At 48.1% G+C, this 22,372-nt stretch overlaps 1 protein-coding gene across 19 annotated transcripts in view; it reads left to right on the forward strand.

The window, feature by feature from the left end:
* Positions 1 to 20,878, forward strand: part of gdpd5b (glycerophosphodiester phosphodiesterase domain containing 5b) — a 312,299-nt gene extending 291,421 nt beyond the window's left edge. For 14 of the 19 annotated variants that reach the window (XM_069892130.1, XM_069892129.1, XM_069892143.1 and 11 more), the window contains 2 exons: positions 10,721 to 10,833; positions 20,212 to 20,878. In XM_069892130.1, coding sequence (XP_069748231.1) covers positions 10,721 to 10,833; positions 20,212 to 20,336 — 238 coding nt within the window. In that variant the 3' untranslated portion in view covers positions 20,337 to 20,878. The remainder of the gene's footprint in view (positions 1 to 10,720; positions 10,834 to 20,211) is intronic. The other 5 variants (XM_069892144.1, XM_069892146.1, XM_069892148.1 and 2 more) reach the window with 2 other exon arrangements.
* The last annotated feature ends 1,494 nt before the right edge of the window (positions 20,879 to 22,372 follow it).

The raw sequence follows: 22,372 nt of genomic DNA on the forward strand, positions 1-22,372 counted from the left end.
TCTTCAATGAGGAGCCCAAAACTGCTTACAATCCTCGACGTGAGGCCTCACCAGTGCCTTATAAAGCCTCCACATCACATTCCTGCTCTTACATTCTATTCACAAGATAAAGGATCAGAAGTCAGCCATTTGGCCCATTGAGTCTATTCCCCTTGAAATGAATCCCAACATAGCATTCGCTTTCTTTACTGCCAATCCAACCTGGTGATTAACCTTTAGGATGTCCATCACGAGGACCTCCAAGACCCTTTGCACATCCAAATTTTGAATTTTCTCCCCATCCAAATAATAATCTGCCTGTTTATTTCCTTTTCCAAAATGTACAACCGTACATTTCTCAACATTGGATCTCATCTGCAATTTCTTTGCCCCTCTCCCAAAATGTTCAAGTCTCTCTGCAACCTTTCAGTTTCTTCAACACTTCCTGCTACTCCACCTATCTTGGTGTCATCTGCAAACTTGGCCACAAAACCATTCAATCCATAATCTAAATCATCAATATACATTGTAAAATGATGCAGCCCCTACACAGTCCCCTGCAGAACATCACTAGTCACTGACCACGAACCAGAACTGGATCCCTTTATTCCCACCCTTTGCTTTCTGCCTATCGGCCAATGCTCCACCCTATCTAATACCTTTCCTGCAATTCCATGGTCTCTCATGCGGCACCAAATATACAACATCCCTTGTCCATCCTACTTGAGATTACCTCAAAAAATTCGAATGGGTTAGTCAGGCAGGATCTCCCCTTCATGAAACCATACTGGTTTAGACCTGTCATGCCATGCACCTCCAGGTATTTCATAACCTCGACCTTGAAGATTGACTCCAATAACTTTACAACCACCAACGTCAAACTAATAGGCCTATAATTTCCTTTTTTCTGCCTCCCTCCTTACCTAAACAGCGGAACTACATTTGCGACCTTCCAATCCTCTGAAACCATGCCAGAGTCTCTATTGATTTCTAGAAAATTATTTCCAATGCCTCTACAATCTCCAAAGCCACCTCCTTCAGAACCTGTGGGTGCATCTTATCCAGTCTAGGAGACTTATCTATCTTTAGTTCATTTAGCTTACGAAGCACCATCTGTATAGTAATCTTGACTGTACTTAATTCTATTCCCTGAAACCTCTTGACTATCAGCTATGTTGCTAGTGTTTTCCTCAGTGAAGACTGATGCCAAATATTCATTTAGTTCCTCTGCCATCTCTTTGCTATCCTCGTGTTATGAACACTTGTTGGAAACCCAGGGGAAGTGGGGTGCCCATAAGTTCAAAAAGTTGAAATGTTTGGGTAGGGGGTGGATGGGAAAGTTGCTTCTCCAAAGCCTTTGGCCCTCGCAACCTTCACTGTGGTGTGTGGCTCTCCCAACACTCCCATTGACGTTCTGCTCCTGAGTCTGGCCTTCTGATGTGCCATATATGGGAGGTGTGGTGGGTGAGAATTTACCTTTGACACTATTCCCTCACCAGAGAGGGAACGATAGGCCATGATTCTTGAATGCCCAAATCATCAAGCATCTCCCTGGAACATTGGTGTTGAGGAGCCCTGAACCCCTCCCTCATTGGTAACCTCCAAGGGCTGAGCTTCTGATACATTCCCTGTCCATTCCTGTGTACATTCCCAGTGGACCAAGAATCTTCCCTTGGTATCTGTTGTCTCAGTTCTGGTTTCTGTATGTATGTGCCTTTCCCCCTTTTCTCTCCTCCCTTCGCACGCACTCTCTCTCTCTCTCTCTCTCTCTCTCTCTCTCTCGCCCTCTTGTTCCATCCTCCTCCTAATCAGTGTGTCTGTTCTCTCACTGATGGTTGGTGTGTTTGTAAGTTGTTTTTCCTCTAGAGAATCACACTTTAATGGCCTTCTCTGCATGTTGATGAGTATTTGACTGTTTTATCCACACCACTCTTTGGCATTGGTAATTAATCTAAAAGTGAAATCCTGCAGATGCTGTGAGGAAATAAAAGCAGCAGGTCAGGCCGCATCTGCGAAAGACAAACAAAGTTAATTTCGGGTCAGTGCCATGATGTCAGCTTTCAGATCTTTGGCTCTGTTTCTCTCTCCACAGATGCTTATGACCTGCTGAATCATTCCAGCACTTTCAATCCAGGTACAATCCCTCTGGCTCATGAGTCTGAAAGGCTAGGCTAATTTGAGGAAAGGGTGTGTGGGGTTGTGTTTCTGCTGGACCCTTGGCTTACAACGGGCTGGAGCCTTGGCCTACAACAGGGCTGGAGCCTTGGCCTACAACGGGGCTGGAGCTTGGGCCTTGCTAACGGGGCTGGAGCCTTGGCCTACAACGGGGCTGGAGCCTGGCCTACAACACGGCTGGAGCCTCTGGCCTACAACGGGGCTGTGAGCCCTGGGTCTTACAGCTGGCTGGATCTCTTGGCCTGTGGCTGGGCTGGAGCCTTTTGGCCTGCGGCTTGGGCTGGACATTTTGAGGCTGAAGCCTGGCCTTCTGGTAGCCTCTGAGATGAAGGCATAGGCCTTAACTGGGTACCTTGGCCTGAGAGAGAGAGGCCTATGGGGGTAGATAGGGGGATCTAGAGATAGGGGGCTAGGTAGGTTAAGGGGACAGTCATGTTCTAGAGGATAGGGACTAGATGTCCGAGGTATTGTCTCCATTTGCAGGAGCAGGAGGCACTTACCTATGCGTGTTCCAGTCTGTAGGTAAGTTGCGCGATCATGTTTTTTTCTAAGAGTGAAGTTGGGTTGGGAAGAATGGGTTATGTAGGTAAGTGATGGCAAGTTGCCATGAGACGTGCGGAACAGGTGCAGAAGCCTGCTGTTGTAACATGCTGAGCATCTGACTGATCAGGCCAGCCTAATGGGGAGATAGCAGGTAGTCATGGACAGGGAAAAAGTGCGGAACTTCATGATCAAGGAGGGCTATGGAGGTGATAGTATGGATCATTGTGGAGCAGTGAATGTATTGCTTCATTAATGGAGATTGCTGAGAGCCTGGCAACCATAGCTGAGGTGCACTGATGGGTGCCATGCGAGCATCTGGCTGTAAATTGGCATGCTTACAGTGGGTGCCAGGTCCCAAGTGATGCATTGGGTGCTTGGGTGGTGCCTGCTCCGCAAGTAGTGCAAATGGAGGCTTGCTGATGGGCCGGCGTAGGTGGTGCCTGGTGGTCCAATGTGTGACAAGGAGGGTGGCCCCTGTCGCTGATGGGTGAGGAGATAGTGAGGTGAACTAAGGAATGAATACAGCGCCTGCGTTGGAGTGAGTATAAAGTAGTGGCCCTGTAGGATGAGTAACTAAGTTGGCTGCAGGCTTGGCCATTAGAATTAGGACTGACCTCAACTGGCCTGAGCCTATAGTTGTGCTGAGCCAGGCCTTGGCCTGAATGAGTCTAACTAGCACTCAAGCTTGGAGGTTGCTGGCAAGGCTGCATGCAATATTCCCAAACATGGAGGTTGGTGTGCGGAATGAAATGATTGTCCCTAACGGGAAAGCTAGAGGAGAAAGTTGACCACTCCCTCACACCAGAGGTAGAGGATGGGCAAAAAAAAAACGCACTGGAGTTGGTTTCATAGGTCATGGTTGTGGGTCAGGAGTCCCTGAGTGCTGTGGGAGGCTTTGAAGCCCTTTATGTCTTTCCCCAGGGTTCAACCATTCAGTATTACATTCTATCAGAGATTTTTAGTATTGTTTAACAATCTCCACATCACAGGCTGATTATACAAGATAATTCCTTGGTTTTATAAAACTGAAACAAATAGAATTATTTTCTTCAAGAGAGGGTGAACTGAGATACGTTGAACATTGAGCCATCCTTTGGGTTCACCAATTTTTTTGGTGTTCCTTTCCTTCCCTTTCACTGATGTTTTCTCCCTGTTCTTTCTCCTCTCCTTCTCTCCATCTCTTTCTCTGCTGCATTCTGGCACTCCACAGTTTCCACTTGATCAGGTAATGCAGAGACTTCTGGAGTTGGGACCGTTGGCCTCTTCCAGAGTGTGGAGGCCGGATCTCCCCGCTTCTTCCAACCCTTCTCCGCTCCTGACCTTCCTGTGTCATCCTCCTCCTCAATTCCACCCCCTCTCCCAGCCTCTGCCCCTCCCTTCCTCCCTCTCCACCCCTTTCCTCTTGCTCCCTTCCTCCATTTTCACCTCTCCTCCCTTCCCTCCCTCTTCTCCCCTCCTTCCTCCCTCTCCCATCTCCCTCTCTGCCTCCCCCTTTCCCTTCGACCCTCCCTCCTTCACTCCCCGCCCCCCTCTCTGCCCCTCCCATCCTTATCATCATCCCTCCCTCTCCCTCCACCCCACCACTCCCTTCTATCAAATCCACTCCTCCCTTCTTCCCTCTCCGCTCCTCCCTTCTTTCCACACCATGTCTCCCTTCTTCTTGACCCTCCTTCTTCAACCTCCTCTCTCTCTCTCTGCCTCACCTTCCCTCCCTACTCCTTCCTTCCCCCTCCATGTTTCCCTTCCTCTCTCCTCCCCTCCCTCTCTCCCTCCCTGCCCCATCTTCCCTCCATGCCCTTCCCCCTCTGTCTCCCTCCCTCTCCACCCCTCCCTCCCTCTCTCTCCACCCCTCCCTCTCTCCACCCCTCCCTCCCTCTCTGCCCCTCCCTCATCCTATCCCCAGTTCCTTCTTTCACCCTCCTGCTTCCTCCCCATCCCCTCGTGGTCCTGACTTGTTGCTTTAACGCACCGCTCACACAGATGTGTGGACACACACTACACACCTCGACACACGAACACACCCCAGGGTCCATGCCCAGACTTTACTGAGAGGCCCTAACCATGGTAATCCAAGCTATAAAAGATGACGTCCACAAACAGGACCTTTGCTTTTGATTTTACTGCTCTCACTCTGTTCCATTGCATAGTTTATCACTCATTTGGAAACAATGCATCGAACATTACCTGACAGTTATTTAACCACCAAGGTTAAAACTATTCTAAAGCAAAAGAAAAACTGCAGATGCTGAAATAAAAAGAGAAAATGCTCTTTCAGCGGAGATGAAAGGTCACTGGAGGAAACATTGACCTTGTTTATCTCTCGGTATCTTCTGCCTGCCTTACCGAGTATCCCCACCATTTTTCAATACTATTTGTGAGCATTCTCTTTGCTCATTTGACACTCGAATGGTCTTTTGTCGAATTGCCTACGTGGAGTTTAGTAAGGCCTTTGACAAGGTCCCAGATGGGAGGTTAGTCAGGAAGGTTCGGATGCTCGGTTTTCATGGTGAAGTAGTGAACTGGATTCGACAATGGCTGGACGGGAGAAGCCAGAGGGTAGTGGTGGATGATTGTTTCTCAGACTGGAGGCCTGTGACTAGTGGTTAACCTCACAGATTGGTGCTGGGACCATTGTTATTTGTCATCTAGATCAGTGATCTGGATGATTATGTGGTAAATCGGATCAGAAGTTTGGAGATGACACTAAGATTGGAGACGTTGTGGACGGCGAAGAAGGTTTTCAACCCTTGCAGAGGGATCTGGACCAGCTGGAAAAATTGGCTGAGAAATGGCTGATGGAATTTAATGCAGACAAGTGTGAGGTGTTGCATTTTGGAAGGAGAAACCAAGAAAAGACATACACAGTAAATGGTCGGGTACTGAGGAGTCCAGTAGAACAGAGGAAAAGATACATAATTCCCTGAAAGTGGTGTCACAGGTGGATAGGGTTGTAAAGAGAGCTTTTGGTATATTAGCCTTCATAAAGCAAAAGGAGATTGGATGTTATGTTAACATTGTATAAGACATTGGTGAGGCCAAATTTGGAGGATTATGTGTAGTTTTGGTCACTTAACTAGAGGAAAAGTATCAATAAGATAGAAAGAGTGCAGAGAAGATTTACCAGGATGTTGCCCAGATTTCAGGAACTGAGTTACAGGGAAAGGTTAAACAGGTTAAGATTTTATTTCTCTGGAGTGTAGAAGAATGAGGGAAGATTTAATGGAGGTAATTAAAATTATGAAGGGGATGGAAATAATAATTGTTCATAGGCTTTTTCCACTAGGGTAGGTGAGATACAAACCATGGGTTAAGGGTGAAAAGAGAAAAGTTTAGGGGGAACCTCTTCACACTCAGTGATTGGTGGGAGTGTGTGGAACGAGCTGCCAGCTGAAGTGGTGAATGCGGCCTCAATTTTAACATTTAATAGGAATTTGGACAGGTACATGGATGGGAGGGGTATGGAGGGCTATGGTCTGGGTGCAGGTCAGTGGGACAAGGCAAAAAAATGGTTTACCACAAACTAGAAGGGCTGAAGAGCTCCAGTGGGAGGATATTTCTTTGAAAACTGATGATGTGACCCAGACTGGATGAAGGGAGGATGGATTCCCTAGCCAGAAAGTCTAAACGGAGGGGTCACTGAGTCATTTCGGATGGAGGGGACATCTTCAGTGAAAGGGTTGAAAAATTCCCTACCACAAGGGGTCATGGAGTCTGTCACCGAATGGAAATGAGGAGATTGACCTCTGGATGCAGAAAGCAGGAAACACGATGGGGAAGAGAGAGGGAAAATGGAGCCATGAAGTGGAGAAGGCCTCCTGCTCCTTTAACTCAAAGGTCTGTGCTTGCCCACATTGAGCGTGTGTGCTGTGAATGTACACGCGTTTATGTACATATTGTTCATGTGTGCTGAGAGCTGTCGGTGTGAGCATGACCTGGTGTGATGGGTGAATGTGCGTGAGTTACCGGGAATTAAAGCCACCCATTAAACGCATCTCTTCCGTAACTCTCATGTGCTTTGGAATCTGGTGCTGCCTGTAAGGAGTTTGTACATTCTCCCCGAGTCTGTGTGAGCTTCCCCCGGGTGCTCCAGTTTCCTCCCATCCTCCAAAACATATGGGGTTGGAGGTTAATTTGAGTGTAATTTGGCAGCACGGATTTAAATGGTCAGAATCAGCTTCTACCATGCTGTAAATCTTTTAAAAAGTTGCTGGGTAGCGCTGCGCTCCCGCCACCCCACACCCACTTACCTCCCAGAAGCGTGTGGGTCCCAGCCTCACCCAATGCTCATTCACTGAGGATCACGAAGATCGACAACTGCATGCAGTCCTACACAGTTCTGTGATTGTAAACCTGGGATCTGAGAGTCAAGCAGGATGGAACAGGCCCTTCAGCCCAGCTCACCCCTGCTGACTCACTCAACATTCCAGGCAGGACCCACTTGCCTGAACACAAAACATCAACCATTACAGTACAGGCCCTTCAGCCCATGATGTGTTGACCTATATAAACCAAGTCAGCTATCAAAGCCTTCCCTACTGCCCAGCCATCAGCCTCTATTTTTCTTAATCCAGGAGCCTGTCTAAGACTCTTTCAAATGTCCCTATTGTACCAGCCTCCACCACCACTGCAATCCAGGGACCCACCACTCTCTGAGTAAAATAAATTACCTCTGATATCTCCCTAGTTGTTCTCAACCTTTTTATCCCACACACATTCCACCTTAAGTAACCCCTTATTAACCACAGAGCACCGATGGCATAGGATTGCACTGATGCTCTGGTTAGTAAGGGATTATTTTGGGTGTTATTTTGGGTGAAAGAAAAAGAAAGGTTGAAAACCACTGTCTTAAACATGCCCTCTGACATTTGCTCAGGAAAAAGACGCTGGCTGTCCACTCTCTTTAAGTTCTTCATAATTCTATATTCCTCAACTAAGTCACCTTTCATCCTTCTTTGCTCCAAAGCAAAAAGCCCAAGCTCTGTCAGCCTTGCTCCATAAGGCATCTTCTCCAATCCAGGCAACATCCTGATACATCTCCTCTGCACCCTCTCTAAAGCCTTTGCATCCTTCCTGTAATGACGTGACCCGAACTGAATGCAGTACTCCAAGTTTGGTCTCACCAGAGTTTCACGGAGCTTCCCGAGTTTGGCCCACGTCCTTCTAGTCCCTTCTCATCCATATCTCTGTCCAATGCCTTATGGACGTTGTAATAAGACCATAAGAAAGAGGAGCAGAAGTAGGCTATTTGGCCTATCAAGTCTGCCCTGCCATTCCATCATGAGCTGATCCCTTCTCCCACTACCCCACTCCCCTTCTTGCTCCTCATATTGATTAAATTTAATTAAAAAATCTTTAGACATTCAGCACGTCAACAGGACATTTCGGCCCATGAGACTATGCCGCCCAATTTACACCCAATTAACCTACATCCTCAGTACGTTTTGAACAGTGGGAAGAAACCGAAGCCCCCAGGGAAAACCCACGCAGACACGGGGAGAACGTACAAACTCCTTACAGACAGCACAGGATTCGAACCCCGGTCCCGATCGCTGGCGCTGAAAAGGCTACACCAGTCATGCTGTCCTAGTACCGATACCCTGACTATTCAGATACCTATCAATCTCTGCCTTAAATATACCCAACCACCTGCCCTCCACAACCACCTATGGCAGCAAATTCTAGAGGTTCGCCACTCCCAGGCTAAAGCAATTCCTCCACATCTCTGTTTTAAATGGGCGCCCTTCAATCCTGAAGTTGTGCCCTCTTGTCCTAGACTCCCCCACCATGCGAAACAACTTTACCACATCTACTCTGTCCAGGCCTTTCAACATTCCAAATGTTTCTATGAGGTCCCCCGCTCCTTTTTCTGAAAGTGTAAGAGAAGCTAAACATTCCTCATAGGGCAGCATGGTTGGTGCCAACGACCCGGGTTCGAATCCTGCGCTGTCTGTAAGGAGTTTATACATTCTCCCCGTGTCTGTGTGGGTTCTCCCCGGGGACTCCGGGGGTTGTAGGTCAGTTGAATGTAATTGGGTGGCAAGGGCTCGTGGGCCGAAAGGGCCTGTTACCATGATGTATGTCTAAATTTTAAAAATATATATATCTTTGCCTCCCAAGGATGCTACGAGACCTGCTGAGTTCCTCCAGTGTTTGTGTTTTCACTAGAATCAGAGCGTCCGCAGACTTTCGCGTTTCAAAAAAAAAAATTTGGAACACTGTTTTTGAGCACCAAGGTGTGGATTGATATTTAGACTCTGGTGGCAGCAGGGAGATACGTGAGATCCCTTGGACCCGCACACGTTTGGGAGCGAGCCTACCTACAACTTGGAAGGTTGTAGTGTGGATTGCAGAGATGTGTGGAGAGGTTGAGGTTGGTCGGTGTCCACGCCCACCACTCTCTGTTGAAAATCTTGCCCCGCACACCTCCTTTAAATTTTCCGCTTCTCACCTTAAATGTGTGTCCTCTAGTTTTTGAAATTTTTACACTGAGACAAAGACTCTTGACTGTTTACCCTATCAATGCCGTGAAACACAAAAGTCCACAGACGCTTTGATTGCACTAAAGAAGCCGGAATGCTGGAGGAACTCAGCGTCCATAGGGGGTAAAGATATTTAACCGACAATTCAGGCCTGATCCCTTCTTCAAGGTGTGAGCAAAAAGGAGGCAGGCAGGCACTCGAAGAAGGCCTCAGGCCCAAATCGTTAGTTATATATCTTTATCTCCTATGGATGCTGCGAAACCGGCTGAGTTCTTCCAGCACTTTTATGTGTTGTTACCCAATCAATTCCACTCAAAAACCTCTATCATGCCCCCAATGCTCCAGACAAAACAAACCAATTTTGTCGAATAAACCAAGGTCAAGGATTAGTAAGAATACACAGAGATGCTGGAGGAATTCAGCCGGTCTTGAAGCGTCCATAGGAGGTAAAGACCTATGACTGATGTTTTGGGCCTGAGCCCTTCTATAACGTATAAGGAAAAGGAAGGCAAGCGTCTTAATTGAAGACAAGAGATGAAGGAAGAATTGGAGGGGGAGGGGTCCAGACCCCTAACAGCCAAAAGGTGTTAATTGGATATATTTAAAATTTTTAAATTTAGACATATAGCATGTATTCACACATTCAGCTCACCAGCCCATGCCGCCCAATTGGATCCAATTAAACTACACCCTTGGTATATTTTGAATGGTGGGAGGAAACCAGAGCCTCTGGGGAAAGCCCACGCAGACAACGTGGAGAACGTACAAACTCCTTATAGACAGCGCGGGATTCGAACCCCGCTAGTGTTGTAAAGGCATTGCGCTTACCGCTACGCCAACTGTGCCGCCCAATGTGGTGAGAATTGGTTTTGGCTCTGTGAAAGGAGACAGGGGGAAAAAGGAAAAGAGAGAGAGAGAGAGAGAGCTAGAGGAAAGGAGATAGAGGGGGACAAAGATAATAGGGGGAAAATTAATGAGAATTGGAGGTCGATGATAATGTCATCTGTTTGGAGGGTGCTCAATCGGAAGATGAGGTGTTGTTCCTCCAGTTTGCAGCTGGCCTCAGTCTGGCAGTGCATGAGATCATGGGCAGATGTATTAGCAAGGGAATGGGATGGGGATCTCATTGGGGTACCTGTCGAAGTAGTTAAGGGATGCAGGTGAGACCCTAAATTTCCTCAGGCTTCTCAGAAAGTCGAAGCGTTGGTGCACTTTCTTGAACACTGTGTTGACATGGGTGGGACCAGGACAGGTTATCCCCCAGGAACTGACCCTACATTTTCCCTGTCCTTTGATGCACATTCTCACCTCTGCCTTTTATCCATGTACTCACGCGAACCCTTCATCCGTCCTTCCACTCACTTCTCCTCTCACCCAACCTTCTCTTCCTTCCTCCTCGCCTTCCTTCCCCTTCCTCCAACCCCGCCCCCTCCCCACTGCCTCTCAATGGACCCTTGCCAATCCGGGCTCTCCACTTGAGTGAAGCCCAATGCAGAGAAGAGGGCTTCATTGAGTAACGCTGTCTCTCCCTCCCCCCAACACAGGTGGCGCTTGGGCATCATGAGGACCTACAACCCAGAACAGATCATGTTGAGTGCGGCAGTTCGCAGGTCGAGCCGCGAGGTCAACATTATGAAGGAGAAGCTGATCTTTGCAGGTATGTCACCACCCTGGTGCCACCCCGATAGGGGAGATGCTGGTGGAGATCTGTGGGGGGAGAGAACATTGAACTTTACAGCACAGTACCACCCATGACGACGTGCCGATCCCATACACAGTACAACCACGGGTCACCAAAGATGTGTTGGGCTTTGGGATTTGAGGTGAGAAGTCGAGTCAAACATAAAAACATAAGATATAGGAGCAGGAGTTGGTCATTGAACCGGCTCCGCCGTTCAATTAGATCAATGCTGATCTGATGATTGGTTCATCTCCACCTACCTGCCTTTCCCCCATATCCCTTAATTCGTAAAAATCCATCCAACCTTATTGACTGAGGTAGCCTCCACTGCTTCAATGGGCAGCGAATTCCATAGATTCACCACCACCTGGGAAAGTCGAGTTTAATGCACAAGTACAATCTGATGAAACAGCGTTCGTTCTTCGGTAAAAAACACGCAGACACACAACCAGACATTGCACACATACGGACAAACAATACATACACAGGACAAGTGTTTCATCTATATAAATATTGTTTCATAAATATGAGAATCTCAGGTGGTTGGTGTGAGCAGCTCCTTTGGTCGTTCAGCAGTCAATCTGCCATCTGGCCTTTATGAATTATTTCTAAATTCCAGGGATAGTTCCTTGGACAGAATTTAAAAACGATGAGAACAGGATTTTCAACAGGCATTTTCTGAAACTACATGGGACTATTCTGAAACGAGTGCATTCATTCTCATTTTGTGCAAGATACTCATTATTCCAGTTTAAGGTCATACACCAGGCCCACTGTTCTAAAGTCCAATTGGCTAAATTCTAATCTCTCTTCTAAATGTGAAGAATATATCACTGAAGAAGGTTCACAGTATCTTATGTTCTGGTTGTGTCCTTCTCTTTCCAATTTTGTCGGAAGAGGTATTTCGTACCTTATCTTTAGTTCTTAACATTACTTTGACTCCAAATCCTTTTCTCACGCTCTTTGGAATAGATTGGCCTTCAGGTTTAATTCTCATGGTTTTACAATCCCACTTGGTTGCCCTCGCCTCCCTTATTGCCAGAAGGAACCATGTTAATGAGATGGAAAGATGCCGCCTCTCCCACTCACACTCAATGGATGTCTGATGTGATAGCAGGTCTGACTTTGGAAAAAAAATTAGATGTACCATGACTAACGTTTCTTCTTTATTAGGTTCCTTTCTCAATTATTTTCAAAATTTGTAAGATTAACTATCTTCTGGTTTTTGATCCCAATGTTTACCTTTTTCCTTATTATTAGTAGTGGACTGTTTGTGTTAAGACGGTAGCTTCCACAAGGAGGGTATTGATATTTAGATAATTAGTACAGTACAACTCCGATTATCTGAAATGGTCAGGTCCAGGCCGATGTAGGATAAATGTTTTTTTTTCAGAGAGCTGGTCTTTTTTTAAAAAAAACAGCCCAGTAGCAACAGCAAATCACTGAAATCCAATGTTTAAACAACAACAAACAAGAAAGAAAGGATTTTTAAGCATTAAAATAATGTTTAATACTCACCAACAAAAAATTGCTGGGCACCGGCGATCACCAAGACCTTCCAATCTCTGTTGCCGATTCCTAACACGAACCCAACATGATCACCGAGACCAACCAACCACCAGGGGGACTTCCCGGGCTGGTGGAACACTCGCTGGCTTCTTCCTCCCCGGTCACCGGAGCTTCTGACGACTGAGTCCCGACTCCGAATCCTCCCCTAAGCCGAGGGGAGTGTTCGGCATCAGGAGCTCCGTTGTGCCGAGGAGGGAGGGAGGGAAGGGAAGAGAGGGATGGAAGGAGAGAGGGAGCGAGGGAACAGGAGAGGGAACGTCACTGAGCCTGAGGTCCCACTCCAGCCGGGAGGCCACTCTCCTTCATGACGTCAGGACAAGGGATTCTTCCGACCACTTGCTGCTGGGAGACAATGGCACGCGGTTTGAGAGGGAGGGTTGAAGGGAAAAGTCATTAAGAGGAAGGTAAAGAAGAAATGGAAAGAAAGAGGGAAGGGAGTTACCTGAAACGAGGACAATCGCCTTTCTAATTTTATGTCGAGTTAATTTTTTCAACCTGTGAGGTCAGTTCAGCTCTGAAAACAGCTTGGATATATGAGGGTTTCAGAGAATCCGATTTTGGATAATTAGAGTAGCACTGTATAGTGGGTTTATTTTTATTTATTTCTTAATGTGATTTCAGTACTATTTGTATTGCTGTATCAGATTTGTTAATTCTGTGGCAGCCTGCGCTCAGAGACGCGGACTGGCCCACAAAATGGCCGATGAACATGGCGACCATGCGGACCTGTGGGTGACACCGGCCGTTGACTCAGGTGACCTCCCGCACGGTGGGGAGATGGTGAACTGTGGCCGGAACGCTGGCTAATCCCAGGCCGGTGCTCCGATGACACGGGGCCTTGACGTCAGCGCCTGGGGCCTATATAAACTCGATGGCCAGTGCAATAAATCAGTCTCAACTTCAAGGCTTTGGTGCGCATGTCATGCTTCTCCATGCCTGCTACTTTGGTGACCCCGACAGGTCCAACCACCAGTTGGACCTGAAGATGACGGACCAGGCGGAGCCAATGACCATCGGCGCGATCTCACTCAGGCTCCCAATGTCGCAGCCACATGTGCGGTTCAAGCAGGCCAAGGTTCAGTTCCAGCCAACACCACTACTTCTACATCAAGAGTGCCCTCAATCAGGACACAGTGACGAGGGTCGAGGACTTCCTCCTGCAGTCTCCGGATCAAGGCCCTCAAACAGCTGTCAACCAGCACTTTCAGGCTCTCCTGGTGCGAGCGTGCCGCCCAATTACTGCTTATTCTGATAGACTGGGGGACAGGCACGCCCTAATGAGTGAGATGCTCGCTCTAACCGAGGGCCACAAGCCTTGCCTGCTCTTTGAGCAGATCTTTCTGAGTATATCCAACTCTTGCTTACAGACGAAGACTTTAGCGACCCTCGGAGGGTTGTAGCCCAGGAAGACATGCTCTAGAGAGCAAAGGACACCAGCGCCATTGTAAACCATATCAGCCAGCCCCAAGAACAGCTGCCTGTGAGACCAAGACCAGTGGAAAGGCAAGTTAATATCCCAGGACAATTCTGCTACTACCATCAGCGATGGGGTGTGGATGCCCATCGATGCCACCCACCCTGCTGGTTTCCGGGAAACACCCTGGCCAACCGTCATTGATGGCTGCGGCGGTTGGCCCATGTGATAGCCCTCCTCTAAATTTGGGACTCCTTATTGGGCAGGCATTCCCTGGTCTTCACTGGAGCCAAGGTAAGCATCCTACCCCCCAGAGGACTCGAGACCTGCAACAGCAAGCAGGGCCCAGCACTGAGGGCAGCCAACAGCTCCTCATCTAAACTTTTGGTATCCACACCATCCCCCTTTGGTTCAGCAACAGCCACTTTACATGGACCTTCACCCTCGTGGCAGTGGTGCAACTGGGGGCCAACGTCCTTCGTGCCCACTGCCTGCTTGTCAACCTCAAGGGATGGTGCTTGGTGCACACCAGAACTTTTCAGACTCTACCTGTGGAGGAAGCCAAGCTATCTGCCCCGCACCATGACTCTGTAATGCTTTCAGGCAATGCATTTGCACGCATCCTGGCGGAGTTCCCCTCAATAGTGGCGCCACAGTTCTCCACAGCCAAGCCAAAGCACAGGGTAAGGCACCACATTTCGACCAAGGGCCCCCGCTCCACGCTCTTTCAAAGAACTTAGCCCAGCAAAGGAGGAGTTTAAGAAAATAGAGAAACTGGGGATTGTGCGGCGCTCCGGCAGTCACTGGCCCTCCCCCCCTCCACATGGTGCCAAAAACAGCAGGGGGATGTGGCAATTATCGCTGGCTCAATGAGGCCACCATGCCTGATAGATATCCCGTGCCCCACATCCAAGTCTTCACCGCAAACCTGCACCGGGCATGGGTGTTTTCCAAGATGGACCTCATCCAGGGGTATCACCAAATCCCAGTTCACCCCCAGGACACCTCCAAGACTCCGATCATAACCCCCTTTGGCCTGTTCGAATTCCAAAACATGCCCTTTAGTCTGAAAAACGTGGCACAAACTTTCCAGCGACTGATGGATGCAGTGGGCCGGGACCTCCCATTTATGTTCATCCATTTGGACGATATCCTCATCACCAGCCACAGCCAGAAAGACCATGCCGCCCACCTGAGACAACTGTGCACCCGGTTGAGTGAATTTGACTTGACAATTAACCCCGCAAAGTGCCAATTCAGCCTGAATGCTATTGATTTCCTGGGGCACAGAATAAGCAAGCACGGGGCAACACCCTTCCCGAAAAGGTCAAGGCGGTCCTGCACTTTGCCAAGGCATGTACAGTAAAAGGGCTACAGAAATTCACCGGTATGATAAAATTTTACCACAGATTCATACCGGCAGCGGCCCGCATCATGTTCCCCCTCTTCATGCTGATGGCAGGCAAGTCGAAGGACACTAGCTTGGATGATGAGTCTTTGATGGCGTTCCAAAATGCCAAAGACACTCTGGCCAATGCCACCCTCCTGGTCCACCCCAGTCTGGAGGCACCTACCGCTCTGACAGTCGCCGCCTCCAGCACAGCAGTAGAAGGTGCCCTGGAACAGCTCATCGAAAGCCAATGGCAACCCCTGGCCTTTTTCAGCAGGAACTTCTGACCCCCCCACCCCCCGAGCTCAAATACCACGCTTTCAACCAAGAGCCATTGGCACTGTACCTGGCGGTAAGACATTTCCGTTACTTTTTGGAAGGTTGGCAATTCAAGGTCTTCACTGATCACAAGCTACTGACATTTGCCTTCCGTAAGGTATCGGACACATGGTCGGCCTGAAAATAGAGGCACTGGTCCTACATGTCTGAATTTACCACAGACATACAGCACATTGCGGGGAAAAGCCCACGATCGAGTCGGTCCATGCCCTGTCCCAGGGGGTCAACTACATGGCCCTCGCCAAAACACAACAGCAGATCCCCAAGATCTGTGCATATAGTACAGCCGTCTCTGGTCTCCAGGTGGAAGATGTCCCTGTCGGCCCAGGTAACCTGACACTGCTGTACAAGGTCTCCACTGGCAGCCCTGGCCCCATCATCCTGGCTACATAGAGGTGCTTGGTTTTTGGCGCCACGCACAACCAGGCACATCCTGCAATCTGAGCCACAGTCAAGATGGTGGTTAGCATGTTTGTCTGGCACAGCCTCTACAAGCAGGTCAGCCAGTGGGCCAAGACCTGTACAAACTGTCAGTCCTCAAAAGTGCAGATACATAAAAGTGTGCCCACACAGACTTTCGAACCAGTGCGGCGCAGGTTCAGCCACATACGCATTGATATAATAGGGCCGTTACCAGTTTCCCATGGGGCGAGATACCTCTTGGCCATGGTTGACCATTCCATGAGGTGGCCTGAGGTGGTCCTGCCACTGATAACACCACAGAAACCTGCACCAGGGCGCTCATCGACACATGGGTATCCAGATTCAGGGTCCCAGAGCACCTAACCTCAGACAAGGGGGCACAATTTACCTCTAGCTCTGGGCAGTGCTAGCTAACTTCCTGGGGACACAGCTCCACCACACCATGCCATACCACCCTTGGGCCAACAGGTTTGTGGAGTGGTTTCACAGGCACCTGAAGGCAGCCTTGATGGCCTGGCTCAAGGGTCCCAACTCGGTGGACGAACTGCCGTGGGTCCTGCTGGGGATTCGCACCGAGCTGAAGGAAAACTTCAACACCTCAGCAGCAGAGATAGTCTACAGCGCACCCATAATCATACTAGGGGAGTTCCTGGCCCGACAAATGCCCGGAAGACCCATGGCCACCCTTGAGAACTTGTGGCAAAAACTGAGGTCCCTGGCCCTGCAACAACCCCCAAATATAATATCCACTCAGGGACTTAAAGACTTGTCAGTATGTGTTCGTGCAAAGGGGGATACACCGGCCACCCCCACAACGACCTTACAATGGGCCCTACAGGGTCATCAGGGACAACGTCTCCACTTTTGTGTTTGTCATCACCGTTAAGGAGGAGACCTTTATTGTCGACCGCCTGCAGATCTGGACCAGTCTCCATTCCTCCTTCATGATGTAGGAGCAGACTGCCCAAGTCAATGGATAACGGCCCAGTCACCGGTTCTGGGGGGTCGTATAGCAGCCCGTGCTTGGAGATGCAGACTGGCCGTCAAACGCAGCGACCGCGCAGACCTGAGGGGTGACACTGGCCGTCATCCCAGGTGACCTCCCACACAGCGGGAAGACGGTGAACAGTGGCGGGAACACTGGCCTGATGCAGGGCCCTGACGTCAGCACCTGGGGTCCACTTAAACACAACGGCCAGTGCAATAAACCAGTCTTGACTTCATGGCTTTGGTGTGCATGTCGTTTTTCTCCACACCCGCTCAGTGTGAATGCTACAATATTTTATTTTCATGTATTTTATTTTATTCTCACTGCCCGTGGGAAAAAGCTGTTCCTCAGCTTGGTGGTGTTGGCTCTGATACTCCTGTATCTCTTCCCAGGTGGGTGCAGCTGAATATCCTTGCAATTTTCTCAGGAAAGGAGGATCCAAAACTAGAGGGCACAGTTTTACAGAGCAGGCGGTGGAAGGGGAGAGGGAGGTAGAGCTTGAAAAGGGACCTGAGGGGCCCCTTCTTCGCACAGAGGATGGTGGGTATGCGGAACGAGTTGCCAAAGAAAGTGGTAGAAAATGGGACAATTATAGCATTCAGAAGACATTTGGTCAGGGACGGGGTTAGGAAACATTCAGAGGGAGATGGTTCCAAGGTTCAAAGGTTCCTTTTATTGTCATGTAATAATACATTAAAAATGTAAAAGAAAATAACCTGTTATCTGGAATTCAAGTAGCCGACAGCCTCAAACAACCAGCAAAGAAAAATCACGGAAAATAAATCACACAATTTGCAACCTCAAGCAACCGGAAAAATCATTTATCTGGCATTTGCCAATCCCCATAGGTGCTGGATCCCAGGGGATGATACCTCAACTTTTGTATGCCATGTCATACAAAGAATTACCATAAGAATGCTGGCACCCCAAGCGATAGGAGAAAGAAAGGGACAGAATATTATAACAGTGCCAACGACCTGGGTTTGAATATGCTACCATCTGTAAGGTGTTTGTACATTCTCCCACCCTGTCCGTGTGTGTTTCCTCATGTTCCAATCATATGGGGTTGGAAGGTTAATTGATCTCATGGGTATATTTGGGCAGCACGGACTACTATGCCAGAAAGGCCTGTTAATGCTCTGTATCACTACGGTAAATGGGATTAGTGGTTAGCACAGACAAAATGGGCTGAAAGGTCTGTGCAGTAGAACTCTGTGTCTGTGGGAGTGGGGAATAGTTGTACACAACATCTGATGAACTCCCACGAGGCAGGTCTCTCTAGGATATCCCGTGGTTGGGGAAGGTCACAATCTCTGCCCAAACCCCTTCCCTCCATTTTTCTTTCCTTCCCCTTCACTCTCTGCCTTCCTCCTCCAGCCCACTTTCTCTCTCCCTGTCACCCTTCCCTTCATCCCCACTCCCTCCTCCCTGTCTTCTCCCCTCCCTCCTCCTTGTCTTCTCCCCCTCCCCTCCCTTCACCCCATCCTTCCTCCCCCTCCCCATCCTTCCCCCTCTTCTTCCTGTACTCCCTTCTTCCCTCTTCTCTCCCTCCTTGAGAATCATTAATAAAACCAAGAGAGACGTCACCCAAACCTTAGGATGACCAAAATCAACAGATTGGAACATCATGAAGGAGAAAGAGTGCACTGGTGAACTCAGTAACCGCAAAGGAACTGGTATTCCAAGGAAGACCCCCACTGCTGACGACAGAGTTCTTATCAGAATGAAGAAAAAAACCCCAATCGTATGTCTGACAGAACAGAATCACTCTCCAGGAGGCAGGTGTGGATGTGTCACTGACCACTGTCTGCAGAAGGCTTCATGAACAGAAATACAGAGGCTACACTGCAAGATGCAAACCATGGCAAAGGTGTTATGCTTTGGATCTTGGGCATTTCCTTTACGCCTCCACACTTTGCTCTTGCCATCACTCTGATACAGGTTCATCTTGGTCTCCTCTGTCCACAAGACCTTTTTCCAGAATTCTGCAGGCTCTTTTAAAAACTTCTTAGCAAACTGTAATCTGGCCGTCCTTTCTGTAGCCAACTAGGGGTTTGCGTCTTGTAGTGTAGCCTCTGTATTATGTTCATGAAGTCTTCTGAATGACAGTGGTCAGTGACACATCCACACCTGCCTCCTGGCGACTGTTTCTCATCTTTCGATTTTTCTTCATTATGCTAAGAATTCTTCAGTCATTAGTCGTGAAGGTCTTCCTTGGAATACCAGACCCTTTGTGATTACTGAGCTCACCATGATGTTCCAAACTGTTGATTTTGTAAATCCTAATGTTTGGGCGATGTCTCTTACCATTTTATTTTGTTTCTCAGCCTCATAATGGCTTCTTTAACGTTCATTGGCACAACTTTGGTCCTCAATGTAGAAAAATGGGAACAACTGACTCCAAAGGTGATCAAAAGCTTCAAAGCAAGCCCAGCTCTCTTGCACCTGCATTGATGAAGCAATTAAACATCCCTGAGTTCTCACAAACACCTGTGAGTGAAGCTAAATGTCCCAAACATTGTGGTGCCCTGAAATGAGGGGACTATGTGTAAAAAGTGCTGGAATTTCTACATGGTCAAACCAACATGTATTCTTTGTATCATCTTCCAAAAACATGAGCTACAATATCTCTATCTCTTTAATCCAATAAATCCAACTTTATGGCTGCTTCTTTATGTAGCTTTAATTCGTTGATAAAACAGATAAGCATTTTGCATAGCTTCGCATTAAGACTTCCATAACGATGTATAACAAAGTATTTACTGTATGATAGAGATATAAACATAAATAAAGAAGCTCAAACTTTAAAGAGATACACAGAAAAGTTCAAAGAAAAATTTCTCATGCTCACGCTTCCTTCATATCTGGTTGAATAATGAGCAAGTCATTAGTCTGGGTGGATATTATGACATAGTACATCACAGTCACTATGGTAACACTACAAATAATAGTCTCGTAAAGAGACTGGCACAAAATTAACTAAAACTTTTCAAAAATGAGGCTTTAACCTTTACCTCTGGCCCCTATTGTTATAATAGACATTAATGGCTAATATATAATAATTACTATTACAGATACACAAAGTAAATATAGTAAATATAAGATTAGAAATCAAAACTTTCAGCTTCCTGTAAAAGACAGGACGTCAGAGTGCTGGGTGCAGTGTTACAAAGACCAAGTGCCGTTAAACAGTGCATCCTATTTTAACCGGTGGCTTGTCCTGTCTTACAGAGATCAATAATGGATTGGGCAGCTCAGATGATGGTTCCCTCTGCTCTGAGAGTGGATTTGACAGCTACATGAATGAAGCTGTCAGCCCCCTGGGTCACCGAGCATCAAAGAAGAGGATCGACTGAGAGCAACGCCTTGTGCTCGATCTTCCCCTTCGTGACCTCCTCGAGTTCGGAAGAGGACGCGCCCACCTCGTCCCTCCTCCTCCTCCACCTCCTCCCAGCCTGCCTCCCTCCCGGCCCAAATCCCCTCAGCCCTGGGACATCCCAGGTCTGACGGGTGAAGACCGGATTTTGGGAGAGACTTTGAACACGGGCATGGATGGAAGGAACTGTGAAAGGGATTAGCCTGCCCCCTCCATCTTCTCTCTGCACCTGCCACCCTAGTAAGCTCTCACCGTCCTCCCCAATCAAGTGTCTTTGCAACTTTGACTGCTGAACATTAACTGGGCCAGACTCTTGAGGATGGGGAGACTGAGAGGAGGGGGGAGCGCAGCAATAAATTGAAGGTAGATATGTCTCCCGACCTGGCCGTCGAACCTTCCCTTCTGCTGAAAGATCTCTGGTTGTCACTTCAGTTTTTTCTTTTGGTCAGTTGTATGCCGCCTGTTTACATTCAATGGATGTGTTAAAGTTATATATAAATATATATGGAAAAAAATACACAACTACTTGTCAAGAGGGTGTTGTGAAGGAGATGGACGATCTCTCTCTGGTTCATAGAAACATAGAAGATAGGAGCAGGAGTAGGTCATTCGACCCTTCGAGCCTGCTCCGCCATTCAAAGAGATCATGGTACCCCGTCCCCGCCTTCTCTCCGTAACCTTTAATACCCTTATACTGAAGAAATAGATCTAATTCCCTCTAAAATATATTTTAATGAACCTGCCTCTACTGTCCTTTGTGGCAATGAATTCCACAGATTCACCACCCTCTGGGTCAAGAAATTCCTCCTCATCTCGGTCCTAAATGGTTTGCCTATTATCCTCAAACCATGGCCCCGGGTTCTGGATTTTCCCATCCTTGGAAACATCCCATCTGCATCCATTCTGTCCAGTCCTGCCAGAATTTTATAGGTCTCTATGAGATCCCCTCTCAATCTTCTAAACTCCAGCGAGTACAATCCCAATTTGTGCAATCTAATCCCAATTTGCGCAATCTAATCCCAATTTGTGCAATCTAATCCCAATTTGCGCAATCGGTGTAGATGACCCGAGAGTATCTTCATGGTGGAGCAAGTGATGAGATTCTGGAGGGTCTCAGCATCCGTGGGGAGAGATGGTCTTTGGGTTGGGACCTTCTATCGAGATTGCAGTAGTAAGGAGTGATACTGAGTACGTCAAGGGGATGGAGGAAGGAGAAAAAGAAGGAGGTGTCAAAAAAGCTGGGGAGGGTTTAAGAAGTGATGGGGTGTAGGACAGAAGGTGGGGGAGGTGGAGTGATATGTCAAGGGAGAGATTGCTGAGGGGGGAGGAGGAAGAGCAAGAACTAGGAGTAGGAATCGGCCATTCGGCCTGTCAAGCCTGCTCCACCATTCACCAAGATCATGGCTGATCTGGTCATGGAATTAGCTCCACTTACTCGCTTGTTCACCCGGTTCCCTTAGTAAGTCTGTCAGGCACAGGAGCAGAAATACGCCATTCAGCCCATCAATCATGAGGTGATCCATTTTTCCCACAGCCCCACAGTCCGGCCTTCTCCCCATAATCTTTGATGCCCTGGCTAATCAAGAACCTATCAATCTCTGCCTTGAATGCACCCAATGACCTGGACTCCACAATAAATTCCACCCTCTAGCTGAAGAAATTCCTACACATCTCTGCTCTAAGTGGATGCCCTTTAATCCTAAAGTTGTGCCCTCTTGTCCTTGAGTCTCCCACCGTGGGAAAACAACCTTTCTACATCCACTCTGTCCACATCTTTCAACATTCAAAATTTTTCAATGAGATCCCCCCTCATTCTCCTAAATTCCAACAGATGCAGGCCAAGAGTTGACAAACGCTCGACATATGATACCCCTTTCATTCCCGGAATCAGCCTCATGAACCTCCTCTGAACCCTCTCCAGCGTCAGCACATCCTTTCTTAAACGAGGAGCCCAAAACTATTGAGATCTCACCAGTGTGCAAAACCTCATCACATCCCTCCTCTTGTATTCCTCAA

The sequence above is a fragment of the Narcine bancroftii genome, chromosome 7, assembly GCF_036971445.1.
Source record: "Narcine bancroftii isolate sNarBan1 chromosome 7, sNarBan1.hap1, whole genome shotgun sequence".
NCBI lineage: Eukaryota > Metazoa > Chordata > Chondrichthyes > Torpediniformes > Narcinidae > Narcine > Narcine bancroftii.